The following is a 17588-nucleotide window of genomic DNA, read 5'->3' on the forward strand; positions in this document are numbered from 1 at the left end:
ACATCCACACCTGCAAGAACCCAGCGCCTTGCGAAGGGGGTAAGATACAAGCCCCGGCCCGGCAGGACCCGAGCGCCCCTCCCCCCGGCTCCCAGCGGATGGAAAGAAACCGGAGCGGTTTTTTTTTTTGGCGAGCGCTTTTTGGAAGCCTTAAAGGGACGGGCCCCCGTTGCTAGGGAGGCAGGGTGGCGGGACCGGTGAGCAGGTGCCTGGGACCAGCGCCTGAGGACAAAGAATATCCCGCGTTTCTCCCTGCGGGACCGGCGGGCGGGTGCCTGAGACGGGTGCCTGAGGACAGAGGAAATCGCGCGTTTTTCCCCTTTTTTTTTCTCTTTTTGGCGAGTGCTTTTTGGAAGCCTTAAAGGGACAGGGACCCCAGTGCTAGGGAGGCAGGGTGGTGGGACTGGTGAGCGGGTGCCTGGGACCGGTGCCTGAGGACAAAGAACATCCCACGTTTTTCCCTGCGGGACCGGTGGGCGGGTGCCTGAGACCGGTGCCTGAGGACAGAGGAAATCGCGCGTTTTCCCCCTTTTTTTTTTTCTCTTTTCTGTGAGTGCTTTTTGGAAGCCTAAAAGGGACAGGGACCCCGGCGTTAGGGAGGCAGGGCGGCGGGACTGGTGAGCGGGTGCCTGGGACTAGTGCCTGAGGACAAAGAATATTGAGCGTTCCTTCCCTGTGGGACCGGTGGGTGGGTGCTTTTTGGAAGCCTTGAAAGGACAGGGACCCTGGTGCTAGGGAGACAGGGCAGCAGGACCAGTGAGCGGGTGCCTGGGACCGGCACCTGAGGACAAAAAAAAGAAAAAAAAAAAATCGCTTGTTTTTTCCTTTTTTTTTTCTTTCTTTCTTTCTGTTCCCTCTCTCATTGTTGCTGTTGTTGTTTTGGTTTGGAGAGTGCTTTTTGGAAGTCTTAAAGGGGCAGGACAGGTCACTTAGACCAGAGGCAGGGAATCTGGGGATCTCTGGGCACTCTAACCCCCTGGGCAGCAGGGAGCACAGAGACCCCTTACGGAGATAAATAGCCTCCTGGCCGCTCCCACTCCAACGGGGCTCCACCATTTTGGAGGAACAGCCCCAGCCAGGCCAAGCCCACAGCAACAGCGGAGATAAACCCCAAAGCAACTGGGCAGGAAGCAGAAGCCCTGTCTGCGCACAGCTGCCCAGCACAAGCAACTAGAGGTCGTTATTCTCCCAGGAAAAGGCTACAAACCAACAAGAAGGGAAGCTCTTCCAGCGGTCACTTGTACCAGCTCTGCAAACTATATCTATCACCATGAAAAGGCAAAACTACAGGCAGACAAAGATCACAGAGACAACACCTGAGAAGGAGACAGACCTAACTAGTCCTCCTGAAAAAGAATTCAAAATAAAAATCATGAACATGCTGACAGAGATGCAGAGAAAAATGCAAGAGCAATGGGATGAGATGCAGAGAAAAATGCAAGAGCAGTGGGATGAGATGCAGAGAAAAATGCAAGAGCAGTGGGATGAAGTCCGGAAAGAGATCACAGATGTCAGGAAAGAGATCACAGAAGTGAAACAATCCCTGGAAGGATTTATAAGCAGAATGGATAAGATGCAAGAGGCCATTGAAGGAATAGAAGCCAGAGAACAGGAACGTATAGAAGCTGACATAGAGAGAGATAAAAGGATCTCCAGGAATGAAATAACACTAAGAGAAATATGTGACCAATACAAAAGGAATAAGATTCGTATTATAGGGATACCAGAAGAGGAAGAAAGAGGAAAAGGGATAGAAAGTGTCTTTGAAGAAATAATTGCTGAAAACTTCCCCAAACTGGGGGAGGCAATACTCGAACAGACCATGGAATTATACAGAACCCCCAACAGAAAGGATCCAAGGAGGACAACACCAAGACACATAGTAATTAAAATGGCAAGGATCAAGGACAAGGAAAGAGTTTTAAAGGCAGCTAGAGAGAAAAAGGTCACCTATAAAGGAAAACCCATCAGGCTAACATCAGACTTCTCAACAGAAACCCTACAGGCCAGAAGAGAATGGCATGATATACTTAATGCAATGAAACAGAAGGGCCTTGAACCAAGGATACTGTATCCAGCACGACTATCATTTAAATATGATGGTGGGATTAAACAATTCCCAGACAAGCAAAAGCTGAGGGAATTTGCTTCCCACAAACCACCTCTACAGGGCATCCTACGGGGACTGCTCTAGATGGGAGCACCCCTAAAAAGAGCACAGAACAAAACACCCAATATATGAAGAAAGGAGGAGGAGGAATAAGAAGGGAGAGAAGAAAAGAATCTCCAGACAGTGTATAGAACAGCTCAATAAGCGAGCTAAGTTAGGCAGTAAGATACTAAAGAAGCTAACCTTGAACCTTTGGTAACCACGAATCTAAAGCCTGAAATGGCAATAAGTACATATCTCTCAATAGTCACCCTAAATGTAAATGGACTTAATGCACTAATCAAAAGACACAGAGTAATAGAATGGATAAAAAAGCAAGACCCATCTATATGCTGCTTACAAGAAACTCACCTTAAACCCAAAGATAAGCATAGACTAAAAGTCAAGGGATGGAAAAACATATTTCAGGCAAACAACAGTGAGAAGAAAGCAGGGGTTGCAGTACTAATATCAGACAAAGTAGACTTCAAAAGAAAGAAAGTAACAAGAGATAAAGAAGGCCACTACATAATGATAAAGGGCTCAGTCCAACAAGAGGATATAACCATTCTAAATATATATGCACCCAATACAGGAGCACCAGCATATGTGAAGCAAATACTAACAGAACTAAAGAGGGAAATAGACTGCAATGCATTCATTGTAGGAGACTTCAACACACCACTCACCCCAAAGGATAGATCCACCGGGCAGAAAATAAGTAAAGACACACAGGCACTGAACAACACACTAGAACAGATGGACCTAATAGACATCTATAGAACTCTACATCCAAAAGCAACAGGATATACATTCTTCTCAAGTGCACATGGAACATTCTCCAGAATAGACCACATACTAGCTCACAAAAAGAGCCTCAGTAAATTCCAAAATATTGAAATTCTACCAACCAATTTTTCAGACCACAAAGGTATGAAAGTAGAAATAAATTCTACAAAGAAAACAAAAAGGCTCACAAACACATGGAGGCTTAACAACATGCTACTAAATAATCAATGGATCAATGAACAAATCAAAATAGAGATCAAGGAATATATAGAAACAAATGACAACAACAACACTAAGCCCAAACTTCTGTGGGATGCAGCGAAAGCAGTCTTAAGAGGAAAGTATATAGCAATCCAGGCACACTTGAAGAAGGAAGAACAATCCCAAATGAATAGTCTAACATCACAATTATTAAAACTGGAAAAAGAAGAACAAAGGAGGCCTAAAGTCAGCAGAAGGAGCAACACAATAAAGATCAGAGAAGAAATAAACAAAATTGAGAAGAATAAAACAATAGCAAAAATCAACGAAACCAAGAGCTGGTTCTTTGAGAAAATAAACAAAATAGATAAGCCTCTAGCCCAGCTCATTAAGAGAAAAAGAGAGTCAACACAAATCAACATAATCAGAAATGAGAATGGAAAAATCACGACAGACTCCACAGAAATACAAAGAATTATTAAAGACTACTATGAAAACCTATATGCCAACAAGCTGGAAAACCTAGAAGAAATGGACAACTTCCTAGAAAAATACAACCTCCCAAGACTGACCAAGGAAGAAACACAAAAGTTAAACAAACCAATTACAAGCAAAGAAATTGAAACAGTAATCAAAAAACTACCCAAGAACAAAACCCCGGGGCCGGACGGATTTACCTCGGAATTTTATCAGACACACAGAGAAGACATAATACCCATTCTCCTTAAAGTGTTCCACAAAATAGAAGAAGAGGGAATACTCCCAAACTCATTCTATGAAGCCAACATCACCCTAATACCAAAACCAGGCAAAGACCCCACCAAAAAAGAAAATTACAGACCAATATCCCTGATGAATGTAGATGCAAAAATACTCAACAAAATATTAGCAAACAGAATTCAACAGTATATCAAAAGGATCATACACCATGACCAAGTGGGGTTCATCCCAGGGATGCAAGGATGGTACAACATTCGAAAATCCATCAACATCATCCACCACATCAACAAAAAGAAAGACAAAAACCACATGATCATCTCCATAGATGCTGAAAAAGCATTTGACAAAATTCAACATCCATTCATGATAAAAACTCTCAGCAAAATGGGAATAGAGGGCAAGTACCTCAACATAATAAAGGCCATATATGATAAACCCACAGCCAGCATTATACTGAACAGCGAGAAGCTGAAAGCATTTCCTCTGAGATCGGGAACCAGACAGGGATGCCCGCTCTCCCCACTGTTATTTAACATAGTACTGGAGGTCCTAGCCACGGCAATCAGACAAAACAAAGAAATACAAGGAATCCAGATTGGTAAAGAAGAAGTTAAACTGTCACTATTTGCAGATGATATGATACTGTACATAAAAAACCCTAAAGACTCCACTCCAAAACTACTAGAACTGATATCGGAATACAGCAAAGTTGCAGGATACAAAATTAACACACAGAAATCTGTAGCTTTCCTATACATTAACAACGAATCAATAGAAAGAGAAATCAGGAAAACAATTCCATTCACCATTGCATCAAAAAGAATAAAATACCTAGGAATAAACCTAACCAAAGAAGTGAAAGACTTATACTCTGAAAACTACAAGTCACTCTTAAGAGAAATTAAAGGGGACACTAATAAATGGAAACTCATCCCATGCTCATGGCTAGGAAGAATTAATATCGTCAAAATGGCCATCCTGCCCAAAGCAATATATAGATTTGATGCAATCCCTCTCAAATTACCAGCAACATTCTTCAATGAATTGGAACAAATAATTCAAAAATTCATATGGAAACACCAAAGACCCCGAATAGCCAAAGCAATCCTGAAAAAGAAGAATAAGGTGGGGGGGATCTCACTCCCCAACTTCAAGCTCTACTACAAAGTCATAGTAATCAAGACAATTTGGTACTGGCACAAGAACAGAGCCACAGACCAGTGGAACAGATTAGAGACCCCAGAAATTAACCCAAACATATATGGTCAATTAATATTTGATAAAGGAGCCATGGACATACAATGGCAAAATGACAGTCTCTTCAACAGATGGTGCTGGCAAAACTGGACAGCTACATGTAGGAGAATGAAACTGGACCATTGTCTAACCCCATATACAAAGGTAAACTCAAAATGGATCAAAGACCTCAATGTAAGTCATGAAACCATTCAACTCTTGGAAAAAAACATAGGCAAAAACCTCTTAGACATAAACATGAGTGATCTCTTCTTGAACATATCTCCCCGGGCAAGGAAAACAACAGCAAAAATGAGCAAGTGGGACTACATTAAGCTGAAAAGCTTCTGTACAGCTAAAGACACCATCAATAGAACAAAAAGGAACCCTACAGTATGGGAGAATATATTTGAAAATGACAGATCCGATAAAGGCTTGACGTCCAGAATATATAAAGAGCTCACACGCCTCAACAAACAGAAAACAAATAACCCAATTAAAAAATGGGCAGAGGAACTGAACAGACAGTTCTCCAAAAAAGAAATACAGATGGCCAAGAGACACATGAAAAGATGCTCCACATCGCTAATTATCAGAGAAATGCAAATTAAAACTACAATGAGGTATCATCTCACACCAGTAAGGATAGCTGCCATCCAAAAGACAAACAACAACAAATGTTGGCGAGGCTGTGGAGAAAGGGGAACCCTCCTACACTGCTGGTGGGAATGTAAATTAGTTCAACCATTGTGGAAAGCAGTATGGAGGTGCATCAAAATGCTCAAAACAGACCTACCATTTGACCCAGGAATTCCACTCCTAGGAATTTACCCTAAGAACGCAGCAATCAAGTTTGAGAAAGACAGATGCACTCCTATGTTTATCGCAGCACTATTTACAATAGCCAAGAATTGGAAGCAACCTAAATGTCCATCGGTAGATGAATGGATAAAGAAGATGTGGTACATATACACAATGGAATACTACTCAGCCATAAGAAGTGGAAAAATCCAACCATTTGCAGCAACATGGATGGAGCTGGAGAGTATTATGCTCAGTGAAATAAGCCAAGCGGAGAAAGAGAAATACCAAATGATTTCACTCATCTGAGGAGTATAGGAACAAAGGAAAAACTGAAGGAACAAAACAGCAGCAGAATTACAGAACCCAAAAATGGACTAACAGGTACCAAAGGGAAAGGAACTGGGGAGGATGGGTGGGCAGGGAGGGATGGTGGGGGGGAGAAGAAGGGGGGTATTAAGATTAGCATGCATGGGGGGAGGGAGAAAGGGGAGGGTGGGCTGCACAACACAGAGAGGACAAGTAGTGACTCTACAACATTTTGCTAAGCTGATGGACAGTAACCGTAATGTGGTTGTTAGGGGGGACCTGATATAGGGGAGAGCATAGTAAACATAGTATTCTTCATGTAAGTGTAGATTAAAAATTAAAAAAAAAAAAAAAAGAAAGAAAGAAAGAAAGAAAAGGGGGATTACTCCTTAACAGGATAAAACTATTGGTAAATCAAAGATCAATGCATGCTTTAAATATCCTTAATGTTGATCACTTAAAGGGTGTCAGATTATCAGCTATAGAGGTACTCTTTTCTGATAATATTCCTTTCTCTTAATTAAAAAAAAAAAAAAAAAAAAAGCAGTTACTGTGTGCTGACCTCCAATGAGTTCTGCACAGTGGTATAGAGGGCATGTCAACGTGTGGGTAAAGAGTCTGTTTGTTTCTATGCAGAAGATCAAGGCCTAGCTTGGATACCCAGAAAATGAACTAAGATACGATATGAGGAGGAGCTTCCGGCATCAGCACTCTCTGGAGGACTTGTGCTGGGGGATGATCATCAAAAAGCCTCTACAGGGATCCGGACGATGCTGCGGTTGTGGCTGCATCCAGCCCACCGTCTCCTGGACTTGCCATAGGAATGAGGAGGGAGATGTCTAGGCTGGCATGTGCATACAGTGAGACAACGAATTTGACCGGATCTGTACTGTTGAAACTCAACCAGGAGTTGGGAGGGGTGCAAGTTGTAGCACTCCAAAATCTCATGACCATAGACTATCTATGGTTCAAAGAACATATGGGATGTGAACAGATCCCAGAAATGGGCTGCTTTAATTTGTCTGATGGTTCAAGTACAGTTGGACAATATCCATGATATCATACATAAATTTTCACAAATGCCTAGGGTGCCTAAATGGTTTTCTTGGCTTCACTGGAGATGGATGGTAATTATAGATTTGCTTTGTTTATGTCACTGTATTCCTATTATGTTAATATGTGTGTGCAAATTAGTTAGTAGTTTAAAACCTATACATACTTAAGGTACTATACAAGAAGATATGTCAAAGAAATAATCAATCCTCCCATGTTTCCTTCATATGCTACATCTATAGCTTTTCTTCTTCCTTCCTAATTACAACCCTTAAATAGAATTCGTGCCTCATATCGAATTTACCGAGTATCATAATTCCTCCAGGTGGTAAAGATACCTCGAGACAAGGGCTGGGCATAGAAGCCACAAGGCATAAATCTGCAAAGAAGTAAAAAAGCTAACCTTTGCAAACAATATGGCTTCTCTCTCACTTACCAACTTTACATTTCCCTGTATGGCCCCGGAAGATGACTGGTTAGCCAGAGACGGGTAAGATTCCTCAAGGGAGGAACAACCTAAGACAGGCACAGTCGCAGGGGGCCCATCAGGTGAGAATTTGGGGATCAACAGAGGTGAGGCTCAGAACCTCACCCCCCCTGCTTTGAGAGAAATCTTCTGCATCCGTGGATGTCTTGCTGCCCTTGTCTAGCCTGGATTAATACTTAGTCCATAGGCACACACCTGATCATCTGATCATCTACATTTGCCTTCTTACGGCACTAAACTATGTTTTCTACCTTTATCTTGCATCTACCTACCACTTCAGCATTTTATTAAAAATAAAAATAATAATAACAATAGGAGAAATGTGGGATCAACATATAAATCAAGTACAAAAATCAAACGAATATTCATATTTGACCTGATTGTTTATAGGTCATATTGCATGATCAAAACCGAAAATTTCTGTGATGAATGCCCTTGTACTGTTCACCATGTAAGAATTTATTCACTATGTAAGAATTTGTTCACCATGTAAGAACTTGTTCGTTATGCTTCAGAAGATTGGAGACTGACGAGAATTAGGCTTGAGATGGATTAATGATTGTACATTGAGCGTTGACCCCCCTATACTGAATTTTATTGTTGTTAACAACCATTTGATCAATAAATATGAGAGATGCCCTCTCAAAAAAAAAAAAAAATGTGGCAGCTATTATTTTATGTTGAGAAGACAGATAGGAAAAAATACCTCCCAAAAGAATAACACACACACACACACACACACACAGAAAGAAGCCTTGGGAAAGAAAAAGGGGGAAAAATTGTTAAACTGATCCAATTCTCTAACAAGATTTGTGAGCTGTCAGGTCATCATTACAAGTCCTTTTCTCTTGAACTGTGCAGAAACATTTATATAAGTGCCATTCAAAACTCAAGGCAATGATGTATACAAACCAACTTTGCTGAATAACAACAAAAACACTGAAACTGGGCAAGACTTTGATCTTTTATATTATGACCAGGTTGGGGAGGGGGTGGTTAAAAAGTCAATCTAGGGAGAAGAATGCATTTATTTCAGGAAAACTATTGAGATTGGGCACAGCCCAAAAGAAAAAGGGATGCACAAGGCAAGGCATGCATTTCTCTCTCCAGCCAGGTCCAGAAGCAACCATGTAGTAAGCCTCTCAGCCTCACACTCAGGTCATCCTCTCAATGCCATCTCTACAAAGAACCTGTATCGACAAGTCCAAGATCATTCTGAAAGGTCACTGATCTTTCCATTACAGCTCACTGTCTAATCCCTGAAACTCCTACGACATGGACAAGAGAACCCGTTCTAAGAACAGTCTGCTGACATCTTTGAACACTGCATTTTTAAAAGACTTGTTATCTCTGCATTTCCAGGGCAAGGTATATTCCTGGGACAGTAAATTCCCAATAAATGTCTGCTGAATAAATGACCAAACTTCAAAGAAAATTATATTCTTTTACTGAGAAAAGTTTTTTCCTATATATTTTCTACATATCCATATGGCAGATGAGACTGGAACAAGCAGTTGATAAACTTTAGGAAAAAAGGAAATATTTCATATTAAGTACATTTCAGTATTTCAGTATTTCAGCATATTGGATAAGAGTTCTGCCAGAGGACTCAGAAAGACCAACCACAAACTAACCATGCAACAACTTTGGCCCAGCTAATAATCACTCCATGCTTCCGCTTTCTCAACTGCAAAACAGGATAATAACAGTAGATACCTCAGATGGTTATTGGGAGATGAGATGACACATGAGAAGCTGGCGCAAATTAAGAACAATCATTAATACCTATTACATTTGTAACTGCTTTGTTTCAGAGACACTTTTATGATGCATTAGCTCGACTGAACCTCACAACCTCACTGTCAAAAACAGACAAGGCAGGCTTAGAAAGACTTACTTAAGGTCACCTAAGACCTACACAGAGCTAGAACCCAGAGAGAGGTATTTATGTGATAAAAATTTACAAGAAAAAGAAGATCCAACATCAAAAAAGGGAGAGACATACAGACAGAAGAAGTAAGAAAGAAATCATCTAAAATAAGGAAGAATCTTCAAGTGTAATTTAATGAACTCTAGATCCTCTTTGTTTTGTTTTCCTAGGCCTCTGTCTTTGCATGTAACTCAAACACATGTGCTACATCAGCAATTATTAAATCACGCACATTTCATCATTTAAAAAGAAACCCCTAATCTCTAGACAGGCTATTATATAAATTGGGTTTTTGATGATTCTGATCCTCAGATATACAAATGTCCTTGAGGTAATTTAAGATATTCCATTTTCTGTGTAGCTCGTCTGTGGGACTGTTAAAACCATTATTTCTGAAATTTAATCAAAGCTTATTGTGTTGGAATGCACCAAGATTATCACTAACGTACTGGTGGTGGAGTTAGCTCCAAGAGTCAGGTGTAGGAACTGGTCCATTGTTGCTTCAGGTTTTTAAATTATTCGTATTCTTTTGTACCTAAAGAACAGTAATTTAGACTAATTTAGAACCTGCTATGAGGAAAATACCTCCACGGGTCAAATGAATACAAAGAAGGAAAATTGTATGATTTTCATTCTCTTCTCTCTGTCTGTATAATTATGCATAAATGTAATTTTTATGCACACAGGGATAAATAAAATTCATCTGAAAGGACTAAACATGATCTTCATTTATATTATTTAAAACTAGTTCATAGTGTCAGTCTTCTCTTAAGCACTAGAAAAGAGTTCACCTGCCTCTAAAAAAAAGAGTAATTTGTCTTTTACATTCAAATTAATCCTTTGATTCAGAGAATCCAAGATGAATTAAAACTTTTATTATCATGGAAATTATATTATTTTTCTATTTAAACATTTTGCAGGTGGTAGCAGTATATAAAATGCTTCATAAAGGCATTTGGAATATATTCCAGATAGCTAAAACAGTTAAATTACACCCAACTTGGATATCAGTCCAATGTTTTTAACCATCTCTGGGAAACAAACTCAATAGCATATGTCTGTTACCCATGTTAGTATTCAGGCACAAATTGCATTTAGATTCTGCTATATGTAAGGCAGTTGAAGGCCCTTAATTCTCTGATTACATGCCATCACTGAATTTGGTGTGAGATTTCACTAGGTGTACTAAACATTTCAGGGGAAGGAGTTACTTAAGTATATTTCCTAGAAATAATATTTTATTAAAAACACATTTTTATTCACTAATAATGGACAATTTTTCTTCTTCTGCCATGGCTCAAATTTCATCAGTGTTTCCCAGTACCTTTTCTTATCTCTGCAGAAATAAGATGGACAATGACAGACACAATCAATTTTCATGTAGAACATATTTTGACCAAAACACTTCACTGACAGTGAAGATGAAAGACATACACTAGGTTCATTTTTCTATGACTTAATAAATGAAACTGAATCAAAATTTCAACAAACTTAACTACATTAAGTGTTATTCTGCTTTCTGGAATATCTGGAAAAACTTACTGACCCAAAAGCTGGAAGCCTTATGATCACTTCTATTTATTTAGAAGATCATTTTTGGGACATGTTATCATAAAATATAGAGGAAAAATAAAAACTGACAGCTCTATGACAACGATAGCACTTGCCAAAGAAAATGGAATTCACTACTTTCACCAGAGTGGACGCTCCACGAGGAGAGCTGGTACCTAGAACAGAGCCCAGCAGGTCTGAGGCCACGGTAACTATTTATTACATTAATGAACAAATGGGAGATGGGAATGACAGTGATTGTCCTTAATACTTAAGAAATACATATAGATGTTTCCTTCACTGACAGTTGAGGAAGCTCTTGATTAAAGGAACAATTAGTCTTATTCATTCAGTCCCTTAGTCAAAAAGTATTTACCAAACACCTAGTAACTTGAAAATTATAAGGCTCTGGAAATAAATAGGAAGAAGAAAAAATTCATTTATTTAAAAATTTATCATCTGAGGAGGAATCAAACAACCACCTAGCACAAAAGCATATATTAATTGACAATTTTAAGTTGCGATAAGGGCCATGCTAAATACAAATGAGACACAGTGAGAATTTTCCTGGGAAGCTGGAGTATAGGGGAAGGCTCAACACATGTTTGATAGTAAAGAGTATCAAGAATGAGTATATAGCTATAGCGTTCTTCATGTGCAGAAACTAGAGAGATGATAAAACCATGGATGGGCCTTGAATCCTTCAAGGAAAGGCCTTCCCTCACGTGGGTTTGGGTGCTAGCAAGATGAGTCTGAGCACAAACCAGCCGGGTTCCCTTACTGCCTAGCGACTCTCCCGGGCTTGCACTGGGGACTGTAAAACTCATGCCTACATTCTAGTTCTGGCCTTGTCCACCACTTACAAAGGATGTGGCCTTGGCCAAAGCTTTAACCTTTCATGTTTTCATGGTTAATGAGAATGACAATGGTAATTCCACACCAGATTGCTGGGACAATCAAATAAAAAAGCATTGAGAACATGAGATATAAGCAATGCAACTGTTTACATTGTTTAAGATAATGATAATGATGTTGATGATGGAGATGATGTGGATGATAACCCTTTGTAGAAACAGAAATCAAATACTTCTATATGTTAATTTGTGAGTTTTCTTGCATGTTTTTAGAACCCACAACAGTACCTAGGGCAGTGACATTTTCAATCAGAGGCATTTGGAATGTGCATAGAAGATGGAGATTGACTTTTTTTAAAAATGTCACATGACTACTAGAATGTAGTGGGCAGGGGCCAGGGATGCCAAAGGTTCTCCAATGGGTGGTCCATTCCCATATGTTAAAGAACTTTGTCCAGCCCAAAATGCCAATAGTGCCCTGATGAGAACCACAGCTGAATGGTTGACAGAGAAGTACTCATTAAATATTTGCTAAATAAATGAATGCTATATATGCTATTTATTTATTTCAGTGGACAGTAAATTGTCAGTCCCTTGAAATCAAGGACTGTAGCTCATTTTCATTTTCCCAAGACCCAACCCTGAACCTGACAGGTTATAACATTTAATGACTATCTCTTAAACATTCAATCAAATCAAGACAAGTTATTAATCTGCAAGAAATTATAACTATTTGATTGGACAAGTTAAGGCAATGATGTTTAAGACTTTTTCCTTAGGTATAAGAAGGATACTGGAAATATAATACTAAAGAGTTTAAAACCTAAGGAAATAAATGAGACTTTCCTGTACCACCAGATGACTAATTTCAATTGTGAAACATAAGCATCTCAAGAACAGTCACAAAAGGTAGTGCTTTATAAAGATCTATATGCTTTAAAGAGATGAATTAATTCAACCCAAAGACATACTTTTCCCAGATGTCAGTTTAAAAGTAATGTCATAGAACCTCACCCCCCCCTGTGTTGAGAGAAAGCTTCTGCATCTATGGATGTTTTATTGCCCTTGTCTAGCTCGGATTAGCACATAGTCTACAGGCACACACCTGATCATCTAAAATTGCTCTCTTACAACACTAAACTGTGTTTTCTACCTTTATCTTGCATCTACCTACCACTTCAGCAGTTTATTAAAAATAAAAATAATAATAATAATAAAGGGAGAAATGTGGGATCCACATATAAATCAAGTATAAAAATCAAACAAATATTCATATTTGACCTGATTGTTTATAGTTCATAATGCGTGAACAAAACTGAAAGTTTCTGTGATGAATGCCCTTGTACTGTTCACCATGTAAGAATTTATTCACTATGTAAGAATTTGTTCACCATGTAAGAACTTGTTTGTTATGCTTCAGAAGATTGGAGACTGATGAGAACTAGGCTTGAGATGGATTAATGACTGTGCATTGAGCATTGACCCCCCTATACAGAATTTTATTGTTGTTAACAACCATTTGATCAATAAATATGAGAGATGTCCTCTCAAAAAAAAAAAAAGTAATGTCAAAATCAAACAACTTGGATACCTATTTCTTTTGGGGAAAAAAGCCACCAGAACAGTATACAGAATATATTACATTGTATACGTTTGTGTTTCAAAATAACAGAAGTAGTATTCTCAAGGACTGACATAAGGGGAGCCAGGCAAGTTTGAAATAGCAAAAGGTTACAACACAACCAAATGAAGGACAGTATGAAACGAAAGAACTGGGAAAGAGAAAACATTAGAAGGTATTTTTAAGGTTAGATAGTCTTTCCTAATCTGAAAAAGGATAAAATTCATCAGAGGTTAAGATGAAAAATGTACAGCAAGTCAGTTTTAAAGACATGGCAAAAATGGGGGTAAAAATCACACAACAATGTAAGAAAGAAACAAGAAGGGGAAAACTAAATATATAATAAGTTTATGGAGCATTAAAGAAGTAAGTCATGGGAGAATTTTTCAGATTTTAAAAAAAGTTTTCATAATAGAAATGAATTGGTACAAATGTGTTTTTCACTGATACTTCTTAACAGGGAAGTACTTTTTAAACTGATAATTCAATTGCAAGGGTCTAAAAAATTGACTGTTTGAAAGACAAAGAAAATATAAAAAATTAAATATTACAATAGGAGCATTTCATGTTTCAGAGCAAACACTGTCAGGTCCATAAAAGTAAATTAAATTATCCATACCAATATAATTAGGAATTGCATCATAGGAACTTGGTATGAAGTGGAAATGAAGAGAAAACTTCCCCGAACAGAGTAGCATATAAGCAATTGAACAAGTAACGAATTGTCATTAAAAGTAATGTCTTCTTAACACTATCACAAAGCCTCCTAACCTGCTCCTTTAGAGAAGTTAAATACATCATCTATGGACCCCTGTCTCCATATACTATGACCAGTTCACATGAACAAAGTGTTAACATGCGAGCTAGTCTTAACACATTTTGCTTTTCTGTTACATTACATACACAAGAAAAAAATATTGATAATTTATTAGCTTGTTTGAATGAATTCTTATAAATTTATGGTAGACTTTTATAATGGTACTGGGAATATAATCAATCATATATTTTGAAAGTGCTAGATTTTATCAAAAGGAGGAGAGGGAATATCATGAATAGACAAGAGACACAGTATTTCTTCTTTACGATGAGCACCTAGCTTCTGGCATACAGGAGGAAGTTGGATGTAATGGTTTAAGTCCTCTTTCCTTTATAGCCTTGACCTATTCTGAAGTGTAGTCAATGGAAAGAGAACTTCTATTAAAACGATCTCAAAAGTCTACACTGCTTCCAGGTTACAAGTCCCATCATGCATCACAGGCCAAATATATCCCAGGTAATGGATGCATGGCAAGCTTAGAGCAACTGATGACTATGTCTAGGGCTGTACATTTAGGAAGAAGTAAAACTTGAACTGTCAACATGTCCAAACACAGGAACTGCTGACTGTTGCTCATTTAAAAGCTTAATGTGGCTTACACTTACCTGAGCTTCAGTTTTCTTTTCTAATGTTTTTTTTCCCCTTTACCTATTTCATTCATCCTCTGACCCCCTTCTCCTATGGTAACCACTAGTCTGTTCTTTGTAGTTTAGTTTTGTTAGTTTGTTAATTCTTTCACTTAAAATATTAAAAAAAGCTATTCCAAAAGGAACTCTAAAGGAGTTGAGGCCTTTCTGCTTTGACCTTCATCAAGTAAACACATAAACTCAGTTTTAATCAGAAAACTGATATCTAGAAAAACTCCATTGTATAAGCATCTACTGAAAAAAAAGAATTTTCTGTAGTACTAGCTAAAAGAATGTAGTCTAAAATTCATACAATTATTACAAACATGACAATCTTAAAGTTCCACTTACTTTGCAAGTTTCTCTTACAAATGGAAAATTGCCTCACCTTCATCCAAAGTAATTAAGTAACTTCGTAAGTGCTTCATGTCTATAGATCTCTTTAATAATTTCACTGATTCATTATTATACTTAAGGAATTTTACTTTGAAGTCTAAAATAGCTCCTTTGTGAATAAAAGGTAAATGCATGTTTGAAGGAGTAATGTGTATTGTGTTCTTTGAACAATGGTGACTTTTAACTTTGGCCCTGAACTCACATGGAGGTTCCCACTGCACAGGTTCGCTTGGAATCTAAATTCAAAGAATCAGAATTCGGTATTGGACAAATAAAGGGAAGATCCAATTCTGTGTGTCCTCAAGGTCAAATTAATTACCAAATAGTAGTGATGGAGTATGCATACTGCCTGAAACCAAAGGCTAATGAGATGTGGTCTGGGTGATGACGTCTTTAGACGTTTGTCATTTTCCCTGCAAGCCCACCATAATGGTCTCTCAAGCCTATTCAGACACCTGCCAACTGTCTACGTCAAGACTTCTTTCAAACGATCACTTCCTTCCTATAAGTTAATTTTAAGATATGAACAAATCCCCTCCTGCACCTAACTCAAAACTGTATTTTCCCCTCTCCTTCAAGCAAGGGCGCTATCCATGACTTACATTCTACAATTCAAAAGGGGCAATTTATTAATGTTCTTTTCTTTATGACACTAGCACAATTAAGTTTTATCTACTCAGAAAGACCCACAGCTAAAAATGATAATATCGACATTTATTTGAAAAATTATTTTAAAACTTCAAAGTCATCCCATCTTTCTGTTTTATTTTTCACAGTGACATCTCGGGATCTTCAAAATGAAAACTAAGACACACTGTACAGATTGGTCTGCCCTTCACCAAACTGCAATTATTCATGTAACAAATACCTTGCTTAGCCTAATACGTACAAAAATGTGCACTGTACATAAATGTCACTGAATGACGCCCTTTCTCCTCTACATGCACACCGGTGTCAAAAGCACGCGATTTTCTTGCATACTTTCTCCATTCCCCTTCATCCCCTTGGTAAATCGCCCACCCCACCACTAAAGCACTTTTCCCCAAAGCAGCGGGTGAGCGAGGCGGGGGATGGGGGATGCGCTCCACCCGCCGCTGTCACCGCAGCGAGCCTGGCGCGCATGCGCAAGAGTGAGCCGTCGGGCCCGGCGCCGCAGGTCGCAGGGAGGCCGGGTCGCGGCCCTAGGTCGGTCCCAGCGGGCAGTGAGGGGTCGCTCGCGGCCCGCGCGGTCTAGGAGGGCGGCGCCCACGCGGGCAGGGTGGCGTGCGGGGCAGGCGGGCACACTCACAATTTCAGCATCCACTCGCCCTCCATCACCAGCGTCCAGTTGGAGGCGGTCATGGGCAGCACCCGGCTCTGCTCCTCCGGCGGCGCTGCCTGCTCGGGGCCGGCTTCCGCCGCTGCCGCCACGACGTGGGCGGCCAGGAGCGCAGTCAGCAGCTGGCCCCAGCGTCCGCCCGCCATGTTAGGGAGCGGGACGCGGCCTCCCTGCAAGAGGGTGTAAGGAAAGGAAAACGGTGAGCCCGCAGGACCGCTCCCGCCTGATAGGCCTTTCCAGGTAGTCGGAGGAGATGCCAGGCCGCCCCGCCTCCGCCCGACAGCGCCGACAAGCCGGGCTCGCGACACGGGCCAACACCGCCTCTTATCGGCCTGGGCTCGCCGAGGCCACGCCCCCAACCGCCTCGACTTGCCGTTGCCCGGGGTGTCGGTTGCCTTGGCAACGGCCGCCCTTTCTGCGTGACCCCTCCCATCACAGCTGAAAATAAACAGATGACCCAACGTTGCTTAAGTTAGATCCTGGTCAGCGTGTGCCCGGGTTTCGGTGAAGAGGGGTGATTGACGCGCGTGGGTGCTTGCTTCTAAAGGGAACCATGGCCAGTAATTGAAAAATTCATCCCCTAGGCAATGGTAGCAAAAATGATAACGCACTGCAAAGCAAATCTTTTTAATGAAAAAATGGAGGGCAGTGTGCGCATCTCCTGATAAAAAGGAGAGGAAAATTTAAGTACTCTGCCTGTGTGAATTGAAGTATCACTGACTAATGTAGA

General features: G+C 40.0%; 1 protein-coding gene across 1 annotated transcript in view; it reads right to left on the minus strand.

The window, feature by feature from the left end:
- The window catches only part of TMX4 (thioredoxin related transmembrane protein 4), a 60095-nt gene extending 42797 nt beyond the window's left edge, over positions 1–17298 (minus strand). The window contains exon 1 of the mRNA XM_017648131.3: positions 16829–17298. Coding sequence (XP_017503620.3) covers positions 16829–17004 — 176 coding nt within the window. The 5' untranslated portion in view covers positions 17005–17298. The remainder of the gene's footprint in view (positions 1–16828) is intronic.
- Positions 17299–17588: the final 290 nt, after the last annotated feature.

Source organism: Manis javanica, chromosome 5 (genome assembly GCF_040802235.1).
Source record: "Manis javanica isolate MJ-LG chromosome 5, MJ_LKY, whole genome shotgun sequence".
Classification (NCBI taxonomy): domain Eukaryota; kingdom Metazoa; phylum Chordata; class Mammalia; order Pholidota; family Manidae; genus Manis; species Manis javanica.